The sequence below is a fragment of the Vulpes lagopus genome, chromosome 2, assembly GCF_018345385.1.
Source record: "Vulpes lagopus strain Blue_001 chromosome 2, ASM1834538v1, whole genome shotgun sequence".
NCBI classification, from domain to species: Eukaryota; Metazoa; Chordata; class Mammalia; order Carnivora; family Canidae; genus Vulpes; species Vulpes lagopus.
In genome coordinates, this window is record NC_054825.1 from 94,953,229 (window position 1) to 94,978,717 (window position 25,489).

Here is a 25,489-nt window from a genome sequence, read left to right on the forward strand (position 1 = left end):
CTGCAGGGAGCCTACTTTTCACTCTGCCTATGTCTCTGCCTCTCTCTCTCTCTCTCTCTTTCAAGAATAAATAAATAAAGTCTTGAAAAAAATTCTTGAGGCTGAAAGTCAGACCCTATTATTCTTCAGTCCTAATGAAGAAGCAAGAGGAGACAAACTAGTCCAAGAGCAGAGAGACTCAAGCTCCTCAGAGCTGTACATGATCACTTTCAGAGTTGCTGCTTGACCAGACAACTTTTCTGGTCATGGTTTCACCTCAGAGAGAAACACCATTGAGAGAGGCTTTTTCTAGGCTTTGGGAGGTTGAGAAGAAGGTCATAGAATGATAAATGCATTAAGGGGGCAAGGGCATCTGTCTTCATTAGCTGACCTCAGCAGGGAATCTGTACTATTTACACATAGCTGCTGGGCCATTCCTCAAAATTTCTGCAGGGAACCAAGGAGCAATGATGACTCCATGGTGCTCCCTAGGAAAGGAGCAAAAACAGTTTTACAAAGTTTTGCTCCGACTTCACCCTCTTAAATGCTGTCTCAAAGCACCCTCTGCTCTGGGCAGCCCCTCCTCTATCCATTAATTACCTACCACACACCAACCAAAATAACCTACAAATTCCTCAGGGTTCTTTTTCTCCCCCTCTCTCTCTTTCTCCCCACCACCCCCCACTGACTCTCTTTTTGGTTTTGACCTACAGATTTGCAATTTGATATCCAGTTTCTTTTTTTCACCAGTTTTATTGAGGTAAAGTAGGCAAATTAAATTGTAAGTTATATAAACTGGACATTGTAGTGATTTGATATACATAAACATTGTAAAAGGATCCCTACCATCTAGTTATTAATAATTAACATAACCATCACCTCACATACTTACCTTTTTTCTTTCTTGGTGACAGCATTTTTTTGGTAACATTTGAGTTCTATTCCCTTAACAAACATCAACTATACAATACAGTGCTATCAACTATAGTCACTATGATTTACATTTAGATCTTCAGACCTTATTCATCTTATTGTTGAAGGTGTATATCTTTTCACTAACCTTTCCTTATTTTTCCCACTCCTAAGTCCCCGACAACCATTCTACTTGTTTTTGAGTTTGTTTATGTGTTTGTTTTTAAATATTCCACATATAAATGATACCATGCAATACTTGTTTTTCTCTGTCTGGTTTATTTTACTTAATGTCTTAAAAGTCCATCCATCTATATTGTCACAAATGGTAGGACTTCCTTTCTTCTCATGGTTAAATAATATTCCATTTTGTGTGTATGTATGCATGTATATATATATACATTATGTTTATATATGTATATATTCAATATATACACACATACATACATACACACTACAACTTCTTTATCCATTCATCCACTGGTGGATACTTAGTTTGTTCCCATGTCCTGTCTAATGAGTATAATCCTGCAATGAATATGGGGGTACAGCTATCTCTAATGTCCTATTTTCATTTCTTTTGGCTATATACCCAAAAGTAAGATTGCTAGATTAGATGATAGCTCTGTTTTATATTTTTTGAGGAACTTCCATACTGTTTTCGATATCCCTGTCTCCTTTTTTGCTTTTATTGTTTCCTCAGAGTCAATAGCAGTCCCAGAAGCAGGAGGGAGCCAGTTCACCTTCTTGTCTTTGTAATCTTTATCATTGTCTCCCTGAACTCTTCACTATCAGCTCTCCACTCCTACTAACTTTTGTCAAACTAATTCCTAGACACCCTTCAGAACTAAGTCTGGGTATTAATACGGTAGAGGAATTTCCCCTGGCTCCCAATGTGAACTAGGTGTTCTTCCCATGTGTTTCCACTGCAGCAGGAATCATATCCCTTGTTTTATATTGTTGAGATCACAGCCTCAAGCAAAATGCCTTGATCAAGCAAACACTTCATTAAGAACTATTGAATCAACTGTATAGAAGTTTAATATATTAACAGAAATTAAATTTTTGTAAGCTTAATTACACTTAAATTTTTAAAAAAGTGAATCTGGCTGCTATGTTTTGTCTTCACAGGAGAGCTACCGATTTACAGAGCAGTCTTTAACAATTTTGAAAGCTGTTGGAAATGCAATTGTTAACTTCAGAGATAAGGGTAAACTGTCTGTGGCTCTGAAGGATTTACAAACAGCTCACTACCCTATACCCCTCCAGAATAAAGAACTAACTGCACAGCACTTCAGGGTAAGCATGTTCAAGTTATGATGTTCCTAGAAGGATACTTTCTGTTTGAAAAAAAAATATATATCTTATATTAGGTAATCCCCAGAACTTAGCCATTAAAAAGACTTACATACACTTCAAAGAGAAGGAGAAAGAACTTGAATTGCAAGTTTTCTAAAGTGATATCTAAGAAAAGGGGAGAGAAAGTGTCTCTTCCTTTATTTTCCATAGAGAGAACTAAGCCTTGCTTTTGAAATTTGTATTTGCCCTTATAGTATCTTGTATTTTATCTGGTAACCCTACCTGAGACACAAATCACTCCCAGTTGAGAACTGCTCACCTAGAGCATGAGTAATCTACAAGAAATACCTGCCATGATTTATTCTTCAACCAATCTGATTGCCTCCCTTAAGTGAACTCTGTTATCCATTCTTTAAGGTGAGGGCTCTAGATAGCTTAAGGTGGTGTTCACAAGCTCTAAAAATAAGCAAATAATTAAATCATCATATGACAAGAAGGCTCTGTCTCAACTGCTACAGCTGGCGCTCAGGCCATAGCTGGTATTCAACATCTCTCTCCTCTACCAGCCATTTTAGATTTCCCCTTCTTCCAACCAAAGCTTCAGCTGTTCTTGTTGCCTGGTGGGTGACCTAAACTTTCAATCCTGATGAGCACAAGACCTTGATTGCCTTACTCTTTCTAGGCTGTGATTAATCATTCACTGCTGAAGCACCAAGAAGTGTCTCAGCAAATTCAGGCATGATTCTTCCTGTCCCATCATGCAGCAGAAACCCTAGTACCTCATGACAATCAGGGTAAATTCTCCCCCCACACCAATTATATTAGTGTCTTTTTTTTTCCTATTTGTATACCAGAATGAGGAGCTCAAAGCAACCAGGGATATATCATAACTTAGGTTTATTGTAAATCATACTGTGTTCCCAGATGGAAACATTCCTTGACATCCATCCCCAGGAATTAGGTCCTCCAATTTAGCGAACTACCTTTTGGGACAGAGAACACTGATTATTGCAAGTGGACCACTGGAAATAATGGTGAGAGATATCCATCCTACTTCCAATTTTTGAATCAGTTCTGTCAGGTGTCATCTTCAGGTTGGTCTCTTAAATGAGGATTTTATATGCCATTCCAATTTACCAGGAATTCTAGCAATTATTTTTTTAAGTTTTTAAAAAAATATTTTATTTATTTATTCATGAAAGACACACAGAGAGAGGCAGAGACACAGGCAGAGGGAGAAGCAGGCTCCACGCAGGGAGCCTGATGTGGGATCACATCCCTGGATGTGGGATCATGCCCTGAACTGAGGGCAGACACTCACCACTAAGCTACCCACACATCAACCCCCCCCCCCTTCCTTTTTTAAAAAAGATTTTATTTACTTATTTAAGAGAGAGAGAGACAGAGAAAGAGAGAAAGGACAAGCACAAGCATGGGAAGGGGCAGAGGGAGAAGTAGATTCCCCACTGAGCAGGGAGTCTGATGCAGGCTCAATCCTAGGACCCTGGGATCATGACATGATCCAAAGGCAAATACTTAACTGACTGAACCACCCAGGTACCCCTTTATCAATTGTTTCTATGGTATATATTAGGACCATTGGATCCCAGACATTCTCCAGTGGTTAAATCTTTTCTGTATAATGCGACCCTTGGTCCAAGGGAGTGTTAGGCTGAATATGATGTTTGTAAATCAGATTTTTCTGTAATCCCTTGGATAATGATGCTGGCAGAGGCATCAAGGAAAGAGAAAGCAAACTTGTACTTGAGGTATGTGTCAATGCTAGTGAGGGCAAATCACTACCCCTCCTTGAAAGAAGCCCACCAACATAAACTTGCCACCAAGTGGCTGACTGGAATCCCCAGAGGATGATATCATATTAAAGTTTCTGCTACTGACAGCTAAACCTGGGTGAAAGAGCCCAAACTATTGGAACCCTTCATAATTCCTGTCCTTGCCACTCTGTTTACTTATGCATGAGTCTGTTGTCCCTAGGCCAGATCTAATATTTAAGGTACCTTTGTGCATTGCATAAAAAGGAGCTATTTTGGCCGTGAAATACTTTTATATTTTTAAATATTTTTATACTTTTTAAAAAAAGATTTTATTTATTTATTCATGAGAGACACACAGAGAGAGAGGCAGAGACACAGGCAGAGGGAGAAGCAGGCTCCATGTAGGAGCCTGATGTGGGACTTGATCCCAGGTCTCCAGGATCACGCCCTGAGCTGAAGGCAGGCACTAAACTGCTGAGCCACCTGGGCTGCCCTATACTTTTATATTACATAGTTATGTGACATTTCTTCAGAGCTACATCCCATACATTGATAGATTCCAAATTTGTCATAAATCCAGATGGATCCAGTGCAGCATACTATAAATATCCCATAGATAAGGATTCTTTCACTAGAAAATAACATTAGTGTGTTTTCTTGGAGCTCTTTCATTAGCATGTTTACAACAGAATTGGACCAGGTGATCTTTTTTTGTTTCCTGGGATGCTCAAATCTCTTACAGATCTTTCCCTTGCTTTGGATCCCACTTAAAGCTGATGGCCTTCTAAGTCACTCAATAAATGCATTAGAATAATATTCCCCAAAGCAGAATATACTATCACCAACTCCAGGGAGGACTATTAAGTATTGGTCTATTTTTTTAGTTTCAGTGTCTTATCCTTTACATTTGAGAGGATATCCCAGCATGCCTAGTCCTCTGGATCCCTAAAATCTCCACTGATGTGGTGAATCCATGCATCTGTTGCAGGGATTAGTACCCACTCTCTAGCATGCATGTGTGTTAATCAGGAAGTCAGAGTAATGGCCCCTTTCTGCTCACAGGTCTGAGTTCACTGCTGTCATCAACAGTCACATGTAACCCAGAGTAATGTAACATCAACATGATCAAGGACTCTGAGCACTTAAATGTAACAGAGTAGGAAAATTAACGTATTCATGTTTTTTCTTATTTTTATCTTAGATGTTGAAACATTTTACTAACATGTCACAGAAAACACATCTAACTGATTAAAGTCATAACAAGGAGCTGGATGTGTTAATTTATTGTAAGGATATAGGGAAATCTTGACACCTAAAGATAGGAATGACTCAGTGAGGAACTTCAAAGAGGGGATAAACAGCCCTTAGAACTTATCTTCTTCATTTTCTTTTTCTCCTTGTAGACTCCTAAGTTCATATCATGGAAAAACTGACTCCTGACATATCAATTTCCCATATGAGGCCGGTTTAGAAATTCTTGATCCTGATTTCAAGTTATTCAACCAAAGTAATGATTTGCTCAGCTTGGGTTAGGTGGTTGCTTGCAGTTTTACTCACCATTGTTAGCTAATGGGGCAGTTACAAATATAGATTATGAGATTAGGTCCCTGTCTCTAAACATATGGGGAGGGGTGAGGAATAGTCAGAAGATGTGCACTAAGCAGGATGTACAATGGTCATATGCCTTTGAAGGGCACTGGATTTCACCATTCTAGGATGCACATTTGTTTTCACACTTTAACATCAGAAGGAAGTCAGAGTGTGTCTTTTAATTGGTGATTCTTTACAATCATTGTTGGCCAGGTGGCCTTCAGGATTCTCTGCACACACATGGACTTGTTCATAGGGTTCGTATTGTCACTGCTTCAAAAGAAATATGTATATAGTTTGACAAATGCCCAGTCCTTGTGGGAGAGAATTAAATGACATTATAGAGCCTCTCAAGCATGAAAGGATGGGGATTTTCCCTACATTGGGCTGACACCACCCTATCCCCGCCAGGGCACAGGGACAGAGAGAAGAAGAGCAAGTAGCTGGTTAAAAATCACCTTAAGTGATGCCCCTGGCACCTTACATCATCCACCAAGCACATTACTCCCTGTGGACAAATAAATAACTAAAAGTAAGATAGCAGCAATGTGCTGAGACTTGGTCATTATTTTAGCGGTATGACTGGATAAATGGAATCCCTCAGTGTTTCAAGATAAAAACCATGAAAAAACTTGGAATAAGGAATATGTGTTCTGGTTCTAGTCTAAGAACCTTCCATGTGTCCTCTTTGGTAGGATCAGGAATGAGCCAGCACCAGCACCTACTGAATAGGGGTGGTGGCTTGAGCAGCACCCCAGGGATGAAAGAGCACACTTCAGGCCATGATGCATCTTCAAAGCTTGACAACACAAATGACAAAATTATATAGGAAAATACAGATATTAAGTCTTTTCAGAAAGTGATTTGCAAGAGTAAGAGTTTGAATATGAATGTTTTCAGAATACTTAACCAGCTTATGTAGCTTATTTTATTTTTTCATGTATGTTTAAGTGTGTTGTATGATGAAAAAGCTCTGCCTAAATAAACCCCAAAGAGCTTTTTCAGTGGGAAGTAAATACTCATAGATGAAAATAAGAAAGTGATAAAAAAAAAAGTCTAAATAGTGTATTTTCTTTTTGGTAACACATGAGACAATAGTGTGTTTTATGGTGGATGGCATTTTAGAACCAATGAAATAAAGAATTTAACTTGCGTTAGCATAAAGCCATATTTTTCATCTCACTCTATCTCTTCAACCAGTTATATTCTGATTGAGAATATATTATAAGCATTGTTGTAGTGGTTAACTTTTATTAATTTAGAAATAGGAAGATGAGAAATAATTCTGGTCTCCTGCTGGGTGAGTGAGACTTTGAGGTCTTCTGTTATATCATGCATCTGAGAAATATGTATTTTTATTTTCAGAGTATCTAAAGTTCTTTAGAGCTTCTTTGGCCAGGTAATGTTGTTTTCTTGGTTTAAAAAATGTACTAATGTATTTTATCTTTTTCAGGTTTTTCACATTTCTTTATGGCGCTTATTGAAAAAAGTTCAAATTACAAAACCTCCTCCCAACTTTAAATTTGCATTTCGTGCTCTGGTTTTGGATTTGGAGTTACTCGATTCTTCCTTAGAAGAGGCTTCTTTAGGTACTGAATAAATTTAGATATTTGTTCAACAAAGGACTTTCTAGCCTTATGTAAGATAAGCACGCTCAAGGTTTTTGTGGAGTAGGTAGTCTTGGACTATACCAACAGGTGGAGAATTCAAGCTGTGCTCTGGAAAGCCCACAGGCTCCAAGGATCTGCCTGGTGTCCCCAAGTTCACATATTTCGAGGGAAGCCCAGAATATCCCTGTTTTATTTGTTTTTGCCCTGAAAGACTATGAAAGTCACTAACACTTATGTATGATTTGAGAAATTCTGGGAAGATCTTCAGATCCATGTAACTCCCCTTTACTCCTCTCCATAAGCTCTATTCATGCAGTTTTAACAACTTCTTTCAATTTTGAAGGAAACCCTTCACTACTTTCACAGAAGAATTAACTGTAGCTCACTCAGGTGTCAATATGTAGTGTTTCCTTTCTCCAGAATATTTAAATTCCAAAAAAGGACCACTTGCAAAGCACAATACTAAATATAAAGATAAATCTGTCATAGTGGCACTTTATATGTCAGGGGACTTAAGAAGTTAAAGGCATTGAAAGCTGGGGAAAGGATTAAATACTTTAACTTAACTTTCAGTTCCAAGCTTTGTTTTTTTCTTTCCAGCGGAATGGGTGGACGTTAAACACTGTCTACCAGTAAGTGATAAAGAATATTTTCCTGAGGAGGTAGCAGCTGCAATTAAAATTCAAGCCATGTGGAGAGGGACTTATGTCAGATTGCTTATGAGAGCTAGAATACCAGGTATCATTTTTCAATCATTTATAAGATGAAGCTTGTGTATGTAAGGATGAATATTTGTGTGCTAATGAAAAGCATTTTGGAATTATTTTACTTTATTATTTGGCTAATTCTTTTTAATTCTATAAATATTGAAATTCCTTGAGGTCAGAATGAGTGTCAGCACACTCACTCTCTGTTCCCAGAATTCTTGGCACAGAGTAAGCACACAACAAATTTGTGCTGAAGAAATAATGAATCAGTGAATGATCAGCTATGTTTTCCCAATCTATCATGAGTCTTTAAAAACAGGGAACCGACGTTTCCCTCTATGTATCTCCAATGTCTAGTAGAATGCTACAGCAGTCAGCTTTAGCTAAGTCATGGATATTTTTGCATCTCTAGGCCATTTTTCAAAGAAAGAAATGAAAGAATGAGTAAAAGAATGAATGAGTTGAATGAAAGAAGCTTTCATGTGTCCATGTGACATATATTTAGAAAGCACAGAATTCATTTGAAAGGTATTCTATTAAGTCAAATTATGAGTGCATTTTCTCAAATTATTTTCATATATAAAACTATTTTTGTGAAAAAGTTTTTGTTTTTTATCAGCTTCAAATTAAACACTGCAGAAGCAACAATTATAGTCATTTTCATTCTGCAATTTTTGTTTCATAAGGAAAGTCTTATTTCCAATAGAATTATTTGAATGTATAGAAACATTTTGTTGTTAAGTGTCTCTTTTTGAAGTAGTTAATGAGAATGATCAAAATGTTTGTCTCAGTAGTGAAAACTCTAGACACACAAATATAAAATAAGTAAACTGCATTGGATAGTTGTGTGATAGAAAATTTTACTGTTGCTTGATTTTGATATTATTCTATTAGAAAAAGTAAATATAGATTTATCAAATTGAATATATATTAAAATATACTTTTTTGTTGTCCACATATGCTGTAAAAATTATATTTAAACAATGATTATTTTAGAAACAAAAACTTGAATAACTTAATAATGTTTTTAATAGTATTTGCATTTCTTTCACTCAGTGCATATTTATTGAATAACTTGTGTGCACAGCATTGTTCTAAATTCTGACTTTATTGAAGTCAGTTAAAGTGACAGAGTTTCTGCTTTGATGAATCTTGTGTTCTAGGATGCTAGGCATATGATAGACAAGTAAATATTTTGAGATATCAATTTCAGATACTGGTAGTACTATGAAGAAATTGAAATAGAGTATGTAGGGAAAAATTAGTTTCTGGCATGTTAAATTTGAGCCACTTACTATGGATTTGTATTTTTCGTACCAAATCATCTACTCCTAAACCAACATGGATTATGGGATTGAGCCATTGGTTTTTAGAAAAATTGGATGAATTGTTTTTTCTGGCATAAGAGCTTTCATAAGGAACTTTTAGTGTGATTAAAGATCCCCTGTTGTGAACTCTTTGATGAGAATCTTCAATTAGAACAACACTTTATGATTTTTAAACTGAAGATGAAGGGAAACAGCATAAATTAGTGAACAGAGCTCTCGACCAGAAGTTTATAATTGCTTTATATTTTAAACATGATTTTGCTGTGAACAAAGCCCATGACTTTGGATATCACCTTGTGAATTTCAGCTTCCTTATCTGCAAGGGGAGGGCTGTGAACAAAATGATCTTTCAGGCATCTTATAGTTTTTACCTTGCTATTTTTAATTATTGTTTTCAGACACAAAGGAAAATTCCAGTGTTGCAGATACTCTTCAAAAAGTTTGGGCTATATTGGAACTGAATATAGAACAGTATGCAATTTCTCTCTTAAGGTAAAGTAGTATAGTGAAATTTCTTATTACAATGTCTTGGTATCTTTCAAGTTCCTTTTACGTGCTACCACATTCACTGACTTTTCCTAGTCACTGCAGCTAGAAATACACTGCTTCTTCTGAACTCCCACAATATTTTATCTGAAACATTTCTATGGTACTTATTAATTTTATTTAACTAAAGTTCTAAGCCAAAAACTTCTGAGAAGCAGAGCAAAATTCATTGAAGTCTTATAGTGCTGAGGTGACCAAAATCAGAGTTTAGGACCCGCTAGGGGAGGGGATTCCAGCAAACATGATTGTCAGTTGAATCCCTGGAGGGTAACTCTAGAATCAGGGGTAAACTGGAAGTAGATTGAGCATTAGCAAAACTGACCTGTAGCCACAAACCATGTCTGAGAGATAGGATAATCTGAACAAAACTAAGAGAAGCTATAAATCATCAATTACATGGGTATATATACACACACATAAGTAAAAGATGCAGACCCTCTGGGGATGTTGGAGTTGGAAGATAAAATCTCAAAACATAACTAATGGAAATGCCAAAGAAAATAAAGAATAAGGAGAAAATAGATCAAAAGTTTAGATTAAGAAAACAGAGTCAAAGGGAAATTTTAACATAAGTGAAGATTTTAACAACTGAAATTAAATAGTGGGTTTAACAGCAGATTAAGTCATAACAGAAGAAGAGATTGGTGAACATGGAGGTAGATCAATAGAAAAGTATCCAGACTGAAGTATATGAGTGGGAAATCAGAAAGCAGCCTAAGGGCCGTATGGAATACACTCAGAAAGTCCAATATTATCATTATACCCTCAGACTGTAAAAAAGGTAACTGAAAACTTTCCAAAACTGGTAAAATACATCAACTTCTGTTTTCAGGAGACTACATACAAACTCCATGAGGAAAAGATAAAAAGAAAAGTACACCTGGGTTCATTGCCATCAAACTACTAAAAAAACAAAGGCCAAAATAAAAACCTTCTAGGCCCTCAGAAAAAAATAATGCATATTATCTTCAAAGGGCAATCAATAAATAGCTACACATAGGAGTAAATTCATAAGGCATAATGTAGAAGTTGGGTATAAGGTTTTAAAAAGTTCTAAGGTTATAGCATTATTTCAGAAATGGTAAAAGTAATAATTTAGATTAAACTCTAACTGGGAAGGTATCCTTTCTAGCAAAATATTCACAAAATGGTTAGTGAATTTAGGAAGAACTAAGATTAATCTCACAAATCTTTTAGAGAACAAAACCGATTCATAATCTTGATTTAAAAAATTCAACAAGGGCAATAAGAAAATGAAATTGAAAACCAGTCACCTTCTTGAAATCACAAACCAAGCACCTTTTAGATAGATGCCAAAAATATGTAATAAAATATTAGCAACTGAAAATTGGAATTAAATAAAAAAGATAATGCCTTGTAATCAAGTGGGTCTCCCATTCCCCATTGTGGTTTAGCATTGGAAAATTTGCCATTTTAATTCAGTACATTAACATGGAAAAGGAGCAAATCATTTGGTCTTCCAGATAGATTCTGAAAAAAGCATTTGACATAATTTAACAAAAATTCAAAATTAATTTGTTTTTGTTTTTAGAAAATTTGGACTAGAGAAATCTTTCATTAATATGTTTTTGGTATCCAGTATTTTCAAAACTTACTACAAACATGATTGGTGGTGAATTTTGAAAGCTTTTTCTTAAGTTTAGAAATGAGACAAAAATGTCTACCTGACAGCTTCCATTCACAATAATCCTGGGATAAGAGGAGGCGGGGCAGGATGGGGGAAGAGCAGGATCCCCAAGTCACCTCTCCCCACCAACTTGCCTAGATAACTTTCAAATCATTCTGAAAACCTCCGAATTCAGCCTGAGATTTAAAGATAGAGCAGCTAGAAAGCTACAGTGAGAAGAGTTTGCGCTTCTATCAAGGTAGGAAGACGGAAAAAAATAAAGAAATAAAAAAACCTCCAAGGGGGAGGGGCCTGCGAGGAGCCAGGCTAAGGCCACGCGGCAAGAGCCCCAGGACAGGAGAGCCCAGGCCCGGAGAAGCAGGAGCTTTACCAATCTTCCTGGATGGAAAGGCGCTCGCAGGGAGCTCGGGCAGGACCCCAGGAAGGGGGGGGTGGGATGCCCTGAGGCTCCCAGGGGCACTAACAGAGCACCTGCGCCCTGGGGGAGAGCGCACCACACCCCGCCGCCGAGCTCCCTAAAGGGCTGCAGGGCGCGTCCCCGGGCCTGGAGTAGCTCCACACAGAGGGGGCTGCGGCTCGGGAGCACGATCCAGCAGCGCAGGCCCCGGAGCCCAGGGGCCAGGGGACACAGCCCAGGATCTAGTGCTCCCCCCGCCCCAGCCCCCGGGACAGGCAGAGGCCAGGAGGGCACAGGACAGCGAGGACGCTCCTGCCCCCGGGCAGCCCCGAGCTGTGCAGAGCAACGCCCCCGCCCTGGAGCGTCAGGCCCCCACAGACCCGGAGACTGCGGTGGTTGCTGCTGGAGCTGACTCTAGGGCTGGAGAGCTGGCCGCTGCCACAACAACACTGTTGTTGTTCCTCCTGGGGACACCTTGTGCCTGGGACTGCTGGGGCCGCCAGGGAGCAGGGGCCTCACAGGATAAACAGCTCCCACTGAGCCGTGCACCTGGCAGGGGGCAGGACAACTCCCCCAGGTGCACACACCTGAGAATCAGCACAGCAGGTCCCTCCCCCAGAAGACCAGTTGGAAGGACAGGAGAAGAGCAAGTTCTTGACTGAGTAGCGCAGGAAAGTTCCAGGGGAAGTCTAGGGACTTACAGTATATAGAATCAGGGGATACCCCTCCTTGTTTTTTGTCCTCCCCCCTTTTTTTCTTCCCTTTTTCATTCCTTTTTCCAGTACAACTTGTTTTTAGCCACTCTGCACTGAGCAAAATGACTAAAAGGAAGAACTCACCACAAAAGAAAGAATCAGAAACAGTGCTCTCTCCCACAGAGTTACAGAATTTGGATTACAATTCTATGTCAGAAAGCCAATTCAGAAGCACAATTATAAAGCTACTGGTGGCTCTGGAAAAAAAGCATAAAGGACTTCATGACTGCAGAATTTAGATCTAATCAGGCTGAAATTAAAAATCAATTAGAGATGCAATCCAAAATGGAGGTCCTAAGGATGAGGGTTAATGAGGTAGAAAAACGAGTGAGTGACATAGAAGACAAGTTGATGGCAAGAAAGGAAGCTGAGGAAAAAAGAGAAAAACAATTAAAATATGAGGATAGGTTAAGGGAAATAAATTACAGCTTCAGAAGGAAAAACTCTACATTTATTTGGGGTTCCAGAGGGCGTCGAAAGGGACAGAGGTCCAGAAAGTGTATTTGAACAAGTCATAGCTGAGAACTTCCCTAACTTGGTGGGGGAAACAGGCATTCAGATCTAGGAGATAGAGAGATTCCCCCCTAAATCAATAAAAACCATTCAACATCCCGACATTTAATAGTGAAACTTGCAAATTCCAAAGATAAAGAGAAGATCCTTAAAGCAGCAAGAGACAAGAGATCCCTAACCTTTATGGCGAGAAGTATTAGGTTAACAGCAGACCTCTCCACAGAGACCTGACAGGCCAGAAAGGGCTGGAAGGATATATTCAGGGTCCTAAATGAGAAGAACCTGCAGCCAAGAATACTTTATCTAGCAGGCTCTCATTCATAATAGAAGGAGAGATAAAGAGCTTCCAAGATAGGCAGAAACTGAAAGAATATGTGACCACCAACACAGCTCTGCAACAAATATTAAGGGGGCCTCTGTAAAAGAAAGAGGAAGTCCAAGGAAGCAATCCACAAAAACAGGGACTGAATAGGTATTATGATGACACTAAATTCATATCTTTCAATACTAACTCTGAATATGAATGGGCTTAATGATCCTGTCAAAAGGCGCAGGGTTTCAGACTGGATAAAAAAGCAAGACCCATCTATTTGCTGTCTACAAGAGACTCATTTTAGACCTAAGGACACCTACAGCCTGAAAATAAAAGGTTGGAGAACCATTTACCATTCAAATGGTCCTCAAAAGAAAGCAGGGGTAGCCATCCTCATATCAAATAAAGTTTATCCCAAAGACTGTAGTAAGAGATGAAGATGGACACTATATCATACTTAAAGAGTCTGTCCAACAAGAGGACCTAACAATCATGAATATTAATGCCCCGAGTATGGGAGCTGCCAAGTATATCAATCAATTAATAACAAAAGTTAAGACATACTTAGATAATAATACACTTATACTTGGTGACTTGAATATAGCACTATCTACAATCAGCAGATCTTCTAAGCACAACATCTCCAAAGAAACAAGAGCTTTAAATGATACACTGGACCAGATGAATTTCACAGATATTTACAGAACTTTACATCCAAACGCAATTGAATACATATTCTTCTCAAGTGCACATGGAACTTTCTCCAGAATAGACCACATACTGGGTCACAAATCAGGTCTTAACCAATACAAAAAGATTGGGATCGTCCCTGCATATTTTCAGACCATAATGCTTTAAAACTAGAACTCAGTCACAAGAAGAAATCTGGAAGGAATTCAAACACGTGGAGGTTAAAGACCATCCTGCTAAAGATAAAAGGGTCAACCAGGAAATTAGGGAAGAATTAAAAAGATTCATGGAAACTAATGAGAATGAAGATACAACTGTTCAAAATCCTTGGGATACAGCAAAAGCAGTCCAGATGGGGAAATACATCACAATACAAGCATCCATCAAGAAACTGGAAAGAACTCAAATACAAAACCTAACCTTGCACCTAAAGGAACTGGAGAAAGAACAGCAAATAAAACCTTCATCCAGCAGAAGAAGAGAGTTAATAAAGATTAGAGCAGAACTCAATGAAATAGAGACCAGAAGAACTGTGGAACAGACCAACAAAACCAGGAGTTGGTTCTTTGAAAGAATTAAAAGATAGATAAACCACTAGCCAGCCTTATTAAAAAGAAGAGAGAGAAGACTCAAATTAATAAAATCACGAATGAAAAAGGAGAGATCACCACCAATGGCAAGGAAATACAAATGATTTTAAAAACTTAATATGAGCAGCTATATGCCAATAAATTAGGCAATCTAGAAGAAATGGACGCATTCCTGGAAAGCCACAAACTATCAAAACTGGAACAGGAAGAAATAGAAAACCTGAACAGGCCGATAACCAGGGAGGAAATTGAAGCAGTCATCAAAAACCTCCCAAGACACAAAAGTCCAGGGCCAGATGGCTTCCCAGGGGAATTCTATCAAACGTTTAAAGAAAAAACAACACCTATTCTATTAAAGCTGTTCAGAAAGATAGAAAGAGATGGAATACTTCCAAACTTGTTCTATGAGGCCAGCATCACCTTAATTCCAAAACCAAAGACCCCACCAAAAAGGAGAATTATAAACGAATATCCCTGATGAACACAGATGCGAAAGTTCAACAAGATACTAGCCAATAGGATCCAACAACACATTAAGAAAATTATTCACCATGACCAAGTAGGATTTATCCCCGGGATGCAAGGCTGGTTCAACACTCGTAAAACAATCAATGTGATTCATCATATCAACAAGAGAAAAAACAAGAACCATATGATCCTCTCAATAGATGCAGAGAAAGCATTTGACAAAATACAGCATCCATTCTTGATCAAAACTCTTCAGAGTGTAGGGATAGAGGGAACATTCCTCAGCATCTTAAAAGCCATCTATGAAATGCCCACAGCAAATATCATTCTCAATGGGGAAACACTAGGAGTCTTTCCCCTAAGATCAGGAACAAGACAGGGATGTCCACTCTCACCACTGCTATTTAACATAGTACTAGAAGTCCTAGCCTCAGCAATCAGACAACAAAAAGAAATAAAAGGCAGTCAAATTGGCAAAGAAGAAGTCAAACTCTCCCTCTTCACAGATGACATGATGCTGTACATAGAAAACCCAAAAGACTCCACCCCAAAATTGCTAGAACTCATACAGCAATTCGGCAATGTGGCAGGATACAAAGTCAATGCCCAGAAATCAGTGGCAGTTCTCTACACTAACAATGAGACTGAAGAAAGAGAAATTAAGGAGTCAATCCCATTTACAATTGCACCCAAAAGCATAAGATACCTAGAAATAAACCTAACCAAAGACATAAAGGATCTATACCCTAAAAACTACAGAACTCTTCTGAAAGAAATTGAGGAAGACACAAAGAGATGGAGAAATATTCCATGCTCTTGGATTGGCAGAATTAATATTGTGAAAATGTCAATGTTACCCAGGGCAATTTACACGTTTAATGCAATCCCTATCAAAATACTATGGACTTTCTTCAGAGAGTTAGAACAAATCGTTTTAAGATTGGTGTGGAATCAGAAAAGACCCCGAATAGCCAGGGGAATTTTAAAAAAGAAAACCATAGCTGGGGGCATCACAATGCCAGATTTCAGGTTGTACTACAAAGCTGTGGTCATCAATACAGTGTGGTACTGGCACAAAAACAGATACATAGATCAATGGAACAGAATAGAGAACCCAGAAGTGGACCCTCAACTCTATGGTCAACTAATATTCGACAAATCAGGAAAGACTATCCACTGGAAAAAAGACAGTCTCTTCAATAAATGGTGTTGGGAAAATTGGACATCCACATGCAGAAGAATGAAACTAGACCACTCTCTTGCACCACACACAAAGATAAACTCAAAATGGATGAAAAATCTAAATGTGAGACAAGAATCCATCCAAATCCTAGAGGAGAACGCAGGCAACAACCTTTTTGAACTTGGCCACAGTAACTTCTTGTAAGATACATCCACGAAGGCAAAAGAAACAAAAGCAAAAATGAACTATTGGGACTTCATCAAGATAAGAAGCTTTTGCACAGCAAAAGAAACAGTCAACAAAACTAAAAGACAACCTACAGAATGGGAGAAGATATTTGCAAATAACCTATCAGATAAAGGGCTAGTATCCAAGATCTATAAAGAACTTATTAAACTCAACAACAAAGAAACCAACAATCCAATCATGAAATGGGCAAAAGACATGAAGAGAAATCTCACAGAGGAAGACATAGACATGGCCAACACACACATGAGAAAATGCTCCTCATCACTTGCCATCAGGGAAATACAAATCAAAACCACAATGAGATACCACCTCACACCAGTTCAGAATGGGGAAAATTAACAAGTCAGGAAACAACAAGTGTTGGAGAGGATGTGGAGAAAGGGGAACCCTCTTGCACTGTTGGTGGGAATGTGAACTGGTACAGTCACTCTGGAGAACTGTGTGGAGGTTCCTCAAAGAGTTAAAAATAGATCTGCCCTACGACCCAGCAATTGCACTGTTGGGGATTTACTCCAAAGATACAGATGCAGTGAAACGCTGGGACACCTGCACCCCAATGTTTATAGCAGCAATGTCCACAGTAGCTAGACTGTGGAAGGAGCCTCGGTGTCCATCAACAGATGAATGGATAAAGAAGATGTGGTCTATGTATACAATGGAATAGTACTCAGCCATTTGAAATGACAAATACCCACAATTTGCTTCGATGTGGATGGACCTGCAGGGTATTATGCTGAGTGAAATAGGACAATTGGAGAATGACAAACATTATAGGTCTCATTCATTTGGGGAATATGAAAAATAGTGAAAGGGAATAAAGGGGAAAGGAGAGAAAATGAGTGAAAATATCAGTGAGGGTGACAAAACATGAGAGACACCTAACTCTGGGAAACGAACAAGGGGTAGTGGAGGGTTGGGGTGACTGGGTGATGGGCACTGAGGGGGGCACTTGGCAGGATGAGCACTGGGTCTTATGCTATATGTTGGCAAATTGAACTGCAATAATAAAAAAAAATCCTGGAATAATTCTGAGGACAAAATAGCAATAAAGCAAAATAAAAATTAGGACTTGAGGGGAAAAAAATAAAACCATCACTGTTTACAGGCAATATGATTATATATGTAGAAAATATTTTAAAATCTGCAGAAAAATTATTAGAATTAATGAGATAATTAAAATTTGCTGGAGACAAGGTCAGTATAAAATTACAATTGAATCTATTTATAAAGAAGAGACAAAAAGAAAATTATATATGAAAATATATAAAAATATGAAGTAGCCTAAATATAATGAAAAAATTCACTATGAACCCAATATAAAAATTTTAAACACAGAGAAGATCCAAATCTGTATAGTGCTCACCTAACCGTGGGAGTGTCTCATTCACCTCACTCTAGTCCTGGCCCATGGATTCCACCATTACCTCTTCATCCAACTTGACTAACTTTTGCTCCAGAACTTATTTTCTAAAAGGGCTACTCTTTTGCCTAAGATTCCAGTTGTACAGACAAACAAAGAGCACAACCTTTCTTTTCTAACTTGCTTTTCCATTGTGGGGAAGATCTCTCTGGGCCAGATATTATACCTAATTTTCATGTAAATGAAGTGCTAAAAACATGAACTCTATCAGGGAGTTGGTGTATTTGAAGGTGTAGGTGTATTTGAAACACAGCAGAATTCCATCAGGAAGTTGCTGTTCCTCTCCACGTGCTCTTTCCCCCATAGCCAACAGTATTTCTTAGAAACTCAACAAATATCCATTACAGAGGCCATGCTCTTTCAATATTTTGAGTTCTACACCCACATCTATTGGATGGATGGAACTGACAAGGCTGGCTTACCTTTAAATTTAAATAGCAGGGGCATCCAAAGCTGTGTAGTCTTGCTACCTGCCTCTTTTTTTAGTCAAGAGCACATATTTCAGTGTAAGACCTAATGCTAACCTCAGATCTACTAATTATCAGATGTGTGATCTGGAATAAGTCTCTTAACCTCTTGGAAGATAAAATTAAATTTTATTAATAATATTTAATATTTTATTAATAATATTTAACATAGAGAAATAATTTTTATATAGAAAAAACAATATCTACCTCACAGTACTATTCCTTAATGAGGCTGTAAAGATAAATTAAGGTAGCTCAAGAAAAGTAGTTAGTACAAGCTACAGATTAAGTCATTATAGAACGTTAACTATTATAAATATTACTTTATAATTATTACTAATGGGGAACTTTGAGGTCCTGGAATCCAGCTTTACATTCTCAGATCTTAAAGGGCAGAACTTTCCAAAGTGCACTTTGGATGAGGCTCAGTTTACTGATAATAACTTTCTTTCCGTACTATGATACAAAGTTAAAAGAAAACCTTTCAAGTCAGTCAGGAATATTTCTCTGGGTCATTCAAGGTATTTCATATAGTACGTCAGGATTTTGATGGCCCTATATACATTAAAAATTAAAATTAAAATTTCTTGAGACTTATGAAAAAGTGTAGAATGTATGATGGCAACAATGACTGGAATGCCTCTAAATCCCTCCCTTATCTTAGAATGGTGGCTGGTCCCATTATAGTCAATTCCCTAGGTAGCCGGTTTAGCTGCCATGTTGCCTCAGCCAACACCCACATTTGGCCAACCCCATGTGATTGGCAGTGGTGCTCTGCTTTGACAGACCATCATATTACAGTTCCTAACTAGGACAATCAGGTTATTTATCATTTGAACTGGGGCACTTTTACAAAAGGAACAGAGGGAGCACTATTAATAATTATGACAGGTGTGTGAGTGCAAACCAGGACTGCCCCAGGCAAACCAGGATATGTGGTCAATCTTTCTTCTCATAACTTAGCTAACGGGCTTAAAACTCTCCCAAGTATGAATCTGTCAATTTCCTCTCATAATCAAAGATCAGTGATCAAATGAAGCATGTGAATCCTGTCCCCCATAAGAATCTCCATGGCTTTATGTCTCACTGATGGTACAGTCAAGCCATCTACCTTCTGGAAGGCAAGAACACCTTTAGGTCTGTCTAGACCTCTAATACGGAACCATTTTCTATGGTCATTATGGCTTCCATCCCAGCTAATTTTATAGACATTATACAAAAGATCTATACAGTAGATTCCTGGTGCTACTGAAGTGAGATCCAGTTCCTGGCAGTTGGAAGGAACAAACCTAGAGCATCTCTCACATCACTTTAATCATGTTCTGAAATATGCCACAGCTTTCTGGGGGGAAATCATGGAGAAACCTCAACCCATAATTCTTTTTACCAGTTATACACACCACTCTCTTATGGGCCAGAAATCCATTCTCTCCTTGATTATGGCCTTAGTTTTTTGTTTGTCTAAATGGGTTTTTTTTGTTTTTGTTTTTGTTTTTACAAATCCATTCCTTACTTTAAACTCCATTCTCGTATTGATTCCCTATGTCAATTACAGACCTTCAGTTTTATTGCTACTTTGCCTGTTCCTGTTTTCCTGCCCTTAAAGTCTGAGCTTTGGTGATGATTTCCCACCCATAAATTGAAATTACTTTCTTGATCACGAATTAAGTTCTCATTTGATTAAGAACTTCAGATAACTTTAGAGAACTTTGAGATAATCTTTCATGGTTGACCTGGAATGGGCTCCCCTACTTGGGTGCCATGCCCTATGAACCCCACAACCTTTGATCAAGGATTCAATCCAGCCAACAATAGACTGTAATATTTTGTTATTTTGCCTACTTTTTTTTTTTTGGTAAATAAAATGTATTTTAAAAGTTGCCTTTGCCATTGGAAATTAAATTATTTTTACGTTTCTAGACTAATGTTTAAAAGCAAGTGCAAGTCTATTGAATATTATCCATGCTATCAAGATGAAGAAACTAAGATTGTTTTTGCTGACTATACTGTGACTTATGCAGACCAACTACCAAATACTTGGTTTATAGTATTCAGGTGAGACTATCATAAATTGGCATACAATGTCTTCTTTAAATGACATGCAGTAGTATATGTGTAGAGTTTTATTTATGGTAGCAGTGAAAGTATGAACTTCTAGGTTGCTTTCACAACTTAGTACTTCCTCTCCATCTGCTATGCAGAGACGAGATATTACAGAAATTTTATCCATGTTTATTTAACTAAAATATGAAATATGTGAAGTTAATTAGAATTTTTATGAGTATGATAAACATAGTCCATTGATGTGCTATCAGTATAGAAAGAAATTGTTTATTTCGAAGCAATATCATATTAAGTGACAGTCACAAATTATTATAAAATGGAATTTATTAAAGGCTTTACATTTACATAGCAAAAGGGTATATTCAAAAAAAAAACAAAAGAGTATATTCATGATTAAGAAAAAAACAATATGTATGCCTTGTAGTTATTTGTAACTTTAAACTTACTTTTTTATTTCTTGCATTAAACCTACTTTCAAACTTTCTGATTCATGCTAAGAGAAAGTTCATGCTTTTGTAATTACAGAGAAACATTTTTGGTTCCTCAAGATATGATTTTGGTTCCCAAAGTATATACTACACTTCCGGTCTGCATGCTTCACATTGTTAATAATGACACAATGGAACAAGTGCCAAAAGTGTTCCAAAAAGTGGTGCCTTATCATTACACCAAGAATAAGGTAGGTGCAAATTTTATTCTTTCCATATGATAGAATGGCAGCGAGAACCCAGCACCTTATAAGACTCCAGGAGAAGATAGAACAGATGTGCTTTTCAACCTACTTATGAGAGGAATAAAGTCCTGGTCTTTTTCTACAAAAGTCCATTTATTTGACAGCCCAAGGTACTTAATGTGAGTGCTAGAATATTCACCTCTCAGCTCTCTTTTTTCTTTTCTCCAAAGAGAATATGAGAAAAAGAAAGCACTGGAAATTCTTAGTAAAATCAGAAAGTCATAGAAACCCTTAAAACGGAAATGGAGGTAAAGGGCTCAGTGAGTCCTATTCTTCGACCAAATCGATCGGTTGTTTCAGTTTCCCACTGGGTTTTATTACATCCCTAAGTATTTCAAAAGATTGTGATTACATCACCACTCACCGCGCCCCAGCCCGTCTTTTCTTGGCTACACAAATTTCTTACAAAGCACTTGGCACATTATTCCTATTGCATGATAGACCCTGATTTCTAGTGATCCCACTCAAATTATGTTGCCTCTCTATTAGAATCTCATCCTTGTGTTTGGGGGTATTTCCTCTAAGAGGGAAGCATGACCAAAGACAGTATGCACCTCCACTGCAAACTGGGAGATTTGTTTTAGCTCTAATCTTTCATTCTTTACCTATATAGCTTTGAATCTTTTCATTTTTCTCTTTGAGCTATGGTTGTAATTGACATTCAAGTTCATTTAAGCCCATGATCCTGTGCATTATTGTGCACAAATTAAGACATACCTATCTAATGAATACTGGTTTATAGGGATGAAGGATAAATTTTTAAAAATATTAACTTCATAAAAAACTGAATAACTCTTTTGAGTTGTTTTAGAGATTAAAAAAATGAAATTAATTTTTTTTTTAAGACTTGGAAAAGTGTTGGGGCACCTGGGTGGCTCAATCTATTAAGCATCTGCCTTTGGCTCAGGTCATGATCCCAGGGTCTTAGGATGGGCACCCTGCTCAGTGGGGAGCCTTCTTTTCCCTCTCCCTCTGCCTGCTGCTTTCTCTGCTTATACTCTCTCTCTCTCTCTCAGTAAATAAATAAAATCTTAAAAAAAAAACAACACTTGGAAGGGTTTTAATATTTCATTGCAAATCTGGCCACAATAGCCAAACTGTGGAAGGAGCCTCGGTGTCCATCGAAAGATGAATGGATAAAGAAGATGTGGTTTATGTATACAATGGAATATTACTCAGCAATTAGAAACGACAAATACCCACCATTTGCTTCAACGTGGATGGAACTGGAGGGTATTATGCTGAGTGAAATAAGTCAATCGGAGAAGGACAAACAGTGTATGTTCTCATTCATTTGGGGAATATGAATAATAGTGAAAGGGAATATAAAGGAAGGGAAAAGAAATGTTGGGAAATATCAGGAAGGGAGACAGAACATAAAGACTCCTAACTCGGGGAAACGAACTAGGGGTGGTGGAAGGGGAGGAGGGCGGGTGTTGGAGGGGAATGGGTGACGGGCACTGAGGTGGACACTTGACGGGATGAGCACTGGGTGTTTTTCTGTATGTTGGTAAATTAAACACCAATAAAAGTTAATTTAAAAAAAATATTTCATTGCAAATCTTAGGAGCAATAGATGAGAGCAGTTTTAGGTTCACAGCAAAACTGAGAGGAAAGTACAGAGATTTCCCACATATGTCCTGCCCCCACATGTGCACAGCTACCCCCAGTATTGACACATCCCACCAGAGTGGCACATGTACTAAGCTGATCATCCTACATTGTGTCCATCATAATCCCCCAAAGTTCATAGTTTATATTATGGTTCACTGTTCATGTTGAATATTCTATGGGTTTGGACAAATGTAAAATGACATGTATCCACTATCATGGTATCATAAAGTCTTTTCACAGCCCTAAAAATCCTCTGTGATCCACATATGTATTCCCCTTCCCCCAGCCCCTACCTATCCCTTATCTTTTTTCTGTCTCCATAGTTTTGTCTTTTCCAGAATGAAGTATAGTTGGAATCATATAGGATGTAATCTTTTCAGATTGGCTTCTTTCACTCAAAAACATGCATTTAAGATTTTCTCATATCTTTGTATGGTTTAATAGCTCATTTCTTTTTAATAATAATGTTCCACTCTCTGCTTGTATCAAAGTTTGTCTACTTATTCATGTACTGAAGGACATACTGGTTGCTTCTAAGTTATGGAAATTATGAACAAAACACCTACAAACATCTGTGGACAGGTGTGGACATAAGTTTTTCACTCTCCTGGGTAAATACCGAGGAGCAGTATTGCTGGCCTATATAATAAGAATATGTGTAGTTTTATAAGAAACTGCCAAAGTATCCTTCGAAGTGTCTGTACCACTTTTAATTCCCACTAGCAATGAATAAGAGTTCCTGTTGCTCTATATCCTCACCAGCATTTGGCATTTCAGTGTTCATGGATCTGGGCTCTTCTAATAGGAGTGTAGTAGTACCCCATGCTTGTTTTAGTTTCTCTAATAATAGTCCATGTGGAACATCTTTTTTGTATGTTTATTTGCCATCTGTATATCTTCTTTGGTAAGATGTCTCTTAAATTTTTTTAACCAGGTTGCTTGTTTTCTTATTGTTGAGTTATAAGAGTTTTTGCATATTTCTTATATGTGTCTTTTGCAAATATTTAAATATTATGTTACTATTACTCAAGAGTCTTGAAGTTGTGTAGAATAGTCAGGTCTCTCTTAAAACCCTATCACCGGTTTAGCTTTAGAATTTCACTTACCAATATCCATCTACCATTTCATAAGTCTTTTTTTCCCCCTCTCAAACTTATTCTCTGAGCCTAGACAAATACACAGAGTTATATAATTTTATTTGCTTCTTAATGCATTAGTACCACAAGATCAAAAAATAATGAAAATAGCAATTATACTTTATAAGTAGAAATACTTTAGCATATATGATTTATCTTCCTTTATTTCCTTGCTCCAAACATAATGTCAAAGGGTCCTTATTGGTATTGCAATTCTCATCTCATTGTGGGTATTATAATTCTGGGTTATATCCGTAGATTTTTATTTCAATGTATTGAATTTGTTCTGTCTTATGTATTTCTAATTTTTGTTTCTGAAAATCTAAACACATCAGAGAGCTTCCTTTGCGTTAGAATCAACTGGAATACAAATTATATTTTTCTTCCTTATTAGAAGTGTCTGGAATTATAAACTCAGAATTACTTTGAACTTTTGTATCTCATTACGATATCATGCTCTTGCTTCACTGACATTTTAGCCAGCTGGATATCCAATTATGTAGAACCAAGTTATTATCCAGTATGATGTTATCCCAGGTTTCTTAGCTGCTTGTTTTCTCCAACCTAAAGAGCTCACCTCCGTACTCATATCTGGGTTCCCTGGAACCAGATCTGTTGTTAACTTGATAGCTTTTTCCATCAATTGTCATCCCAAGGGAATTACATTTCCATAAATGCTTCTGCTTTTCTCATCTTGTATTTAAAAAAACAGGGACATCAGGTAGGAAGTTATTGGGCTTCTCTGGGGTGACGCAATGATAAAAATCTGCCTTAGGAAGCATTAGAAGAATTGGAAAAAACATAGCAATCATCTATCAGAGTTACGCACTTTGTGTTATAGCTTAAGAAACACACAAACAAAAATGTGAGAGTGACTCATCTTCTCTAAAAACACGTAAGATTCACTTTCTAAGAGGAATTTCAAAATGTAATGCTAATGATTTTTATTTATCAAGAGATATTGGGATCTTTACAAATATAAACATCATAAAGCATTTTAATTTAGTACTTATGAAGTCATATGTTGTACCTTTGAGAGAACACTAACGGTATGACTTACTTCTGTCTAATTCTCTGTCCTCTAGAAAGGCTACACATTTGTAGCTGAAGCATTTACTGGTGACACATATGTAGCATCCTCACGATGGAAACTGCGCCTCATTGGTTCCTGTAATCCACTCCCATGCCTATCTCGAGAGTCTCCATCTAATACCTTCACCATAAAGGAAATCAGAGATTACTACATACCCAATGATAAGAAAATTTTATTCAGGTATAAGTTATGACAGAAAGGGAATGCTCAAAATTGGCATTTTTTGCCAGCAGATGGGTGCTGACAGTTTGTCCTTCAGTGACAATGGCTACAGAGGTTGAGCCTCTAGATACACATAGGGCTTGACCACAGTTAACTGTTAATATAGAAATATATTGGGCAGCCCCGGATGGCTCAGCGGTTTAGCACCGCCTGCAGCCCAGGGCGTGATCCTGGAGACCCGGGATCAA

The 25,489-nt window shown here is 37.7% G+C and overlaps 1 protein-coding gene across 1 annotated transcript in view; it reads left to right on the forward strand.

The window, feature by feature from the left end:
• Positions 1 to 25,489, forward strand: part of ADGB (androglobin) — a 165,745-nt gene that overhangs the window by 95,912 nt on the left and 44,344 nt on the right. The window contains 7 exon segments of the mRNA XM_041745067.1: positions 2,023 to 2,190; positions 7,009 to 7,144; positions 7,766 to 7,903; positions 9,599 to 9,692; positions 20,360 to 20,494; positions 21,029 to 21,182; positions 25,072 to 25,259. Of these exon segments, the coding sequence (XP_041601001.1) occupies positions 2,023 to 2,190; positions 7,009 to 7,144; positions 7,766 to 7,903; positions 9,599 to 9,692; positions 20,360 to 20,494; positions 21,029 to 21,182; positions 25,072 to 25,259 (1,013 nt within the window).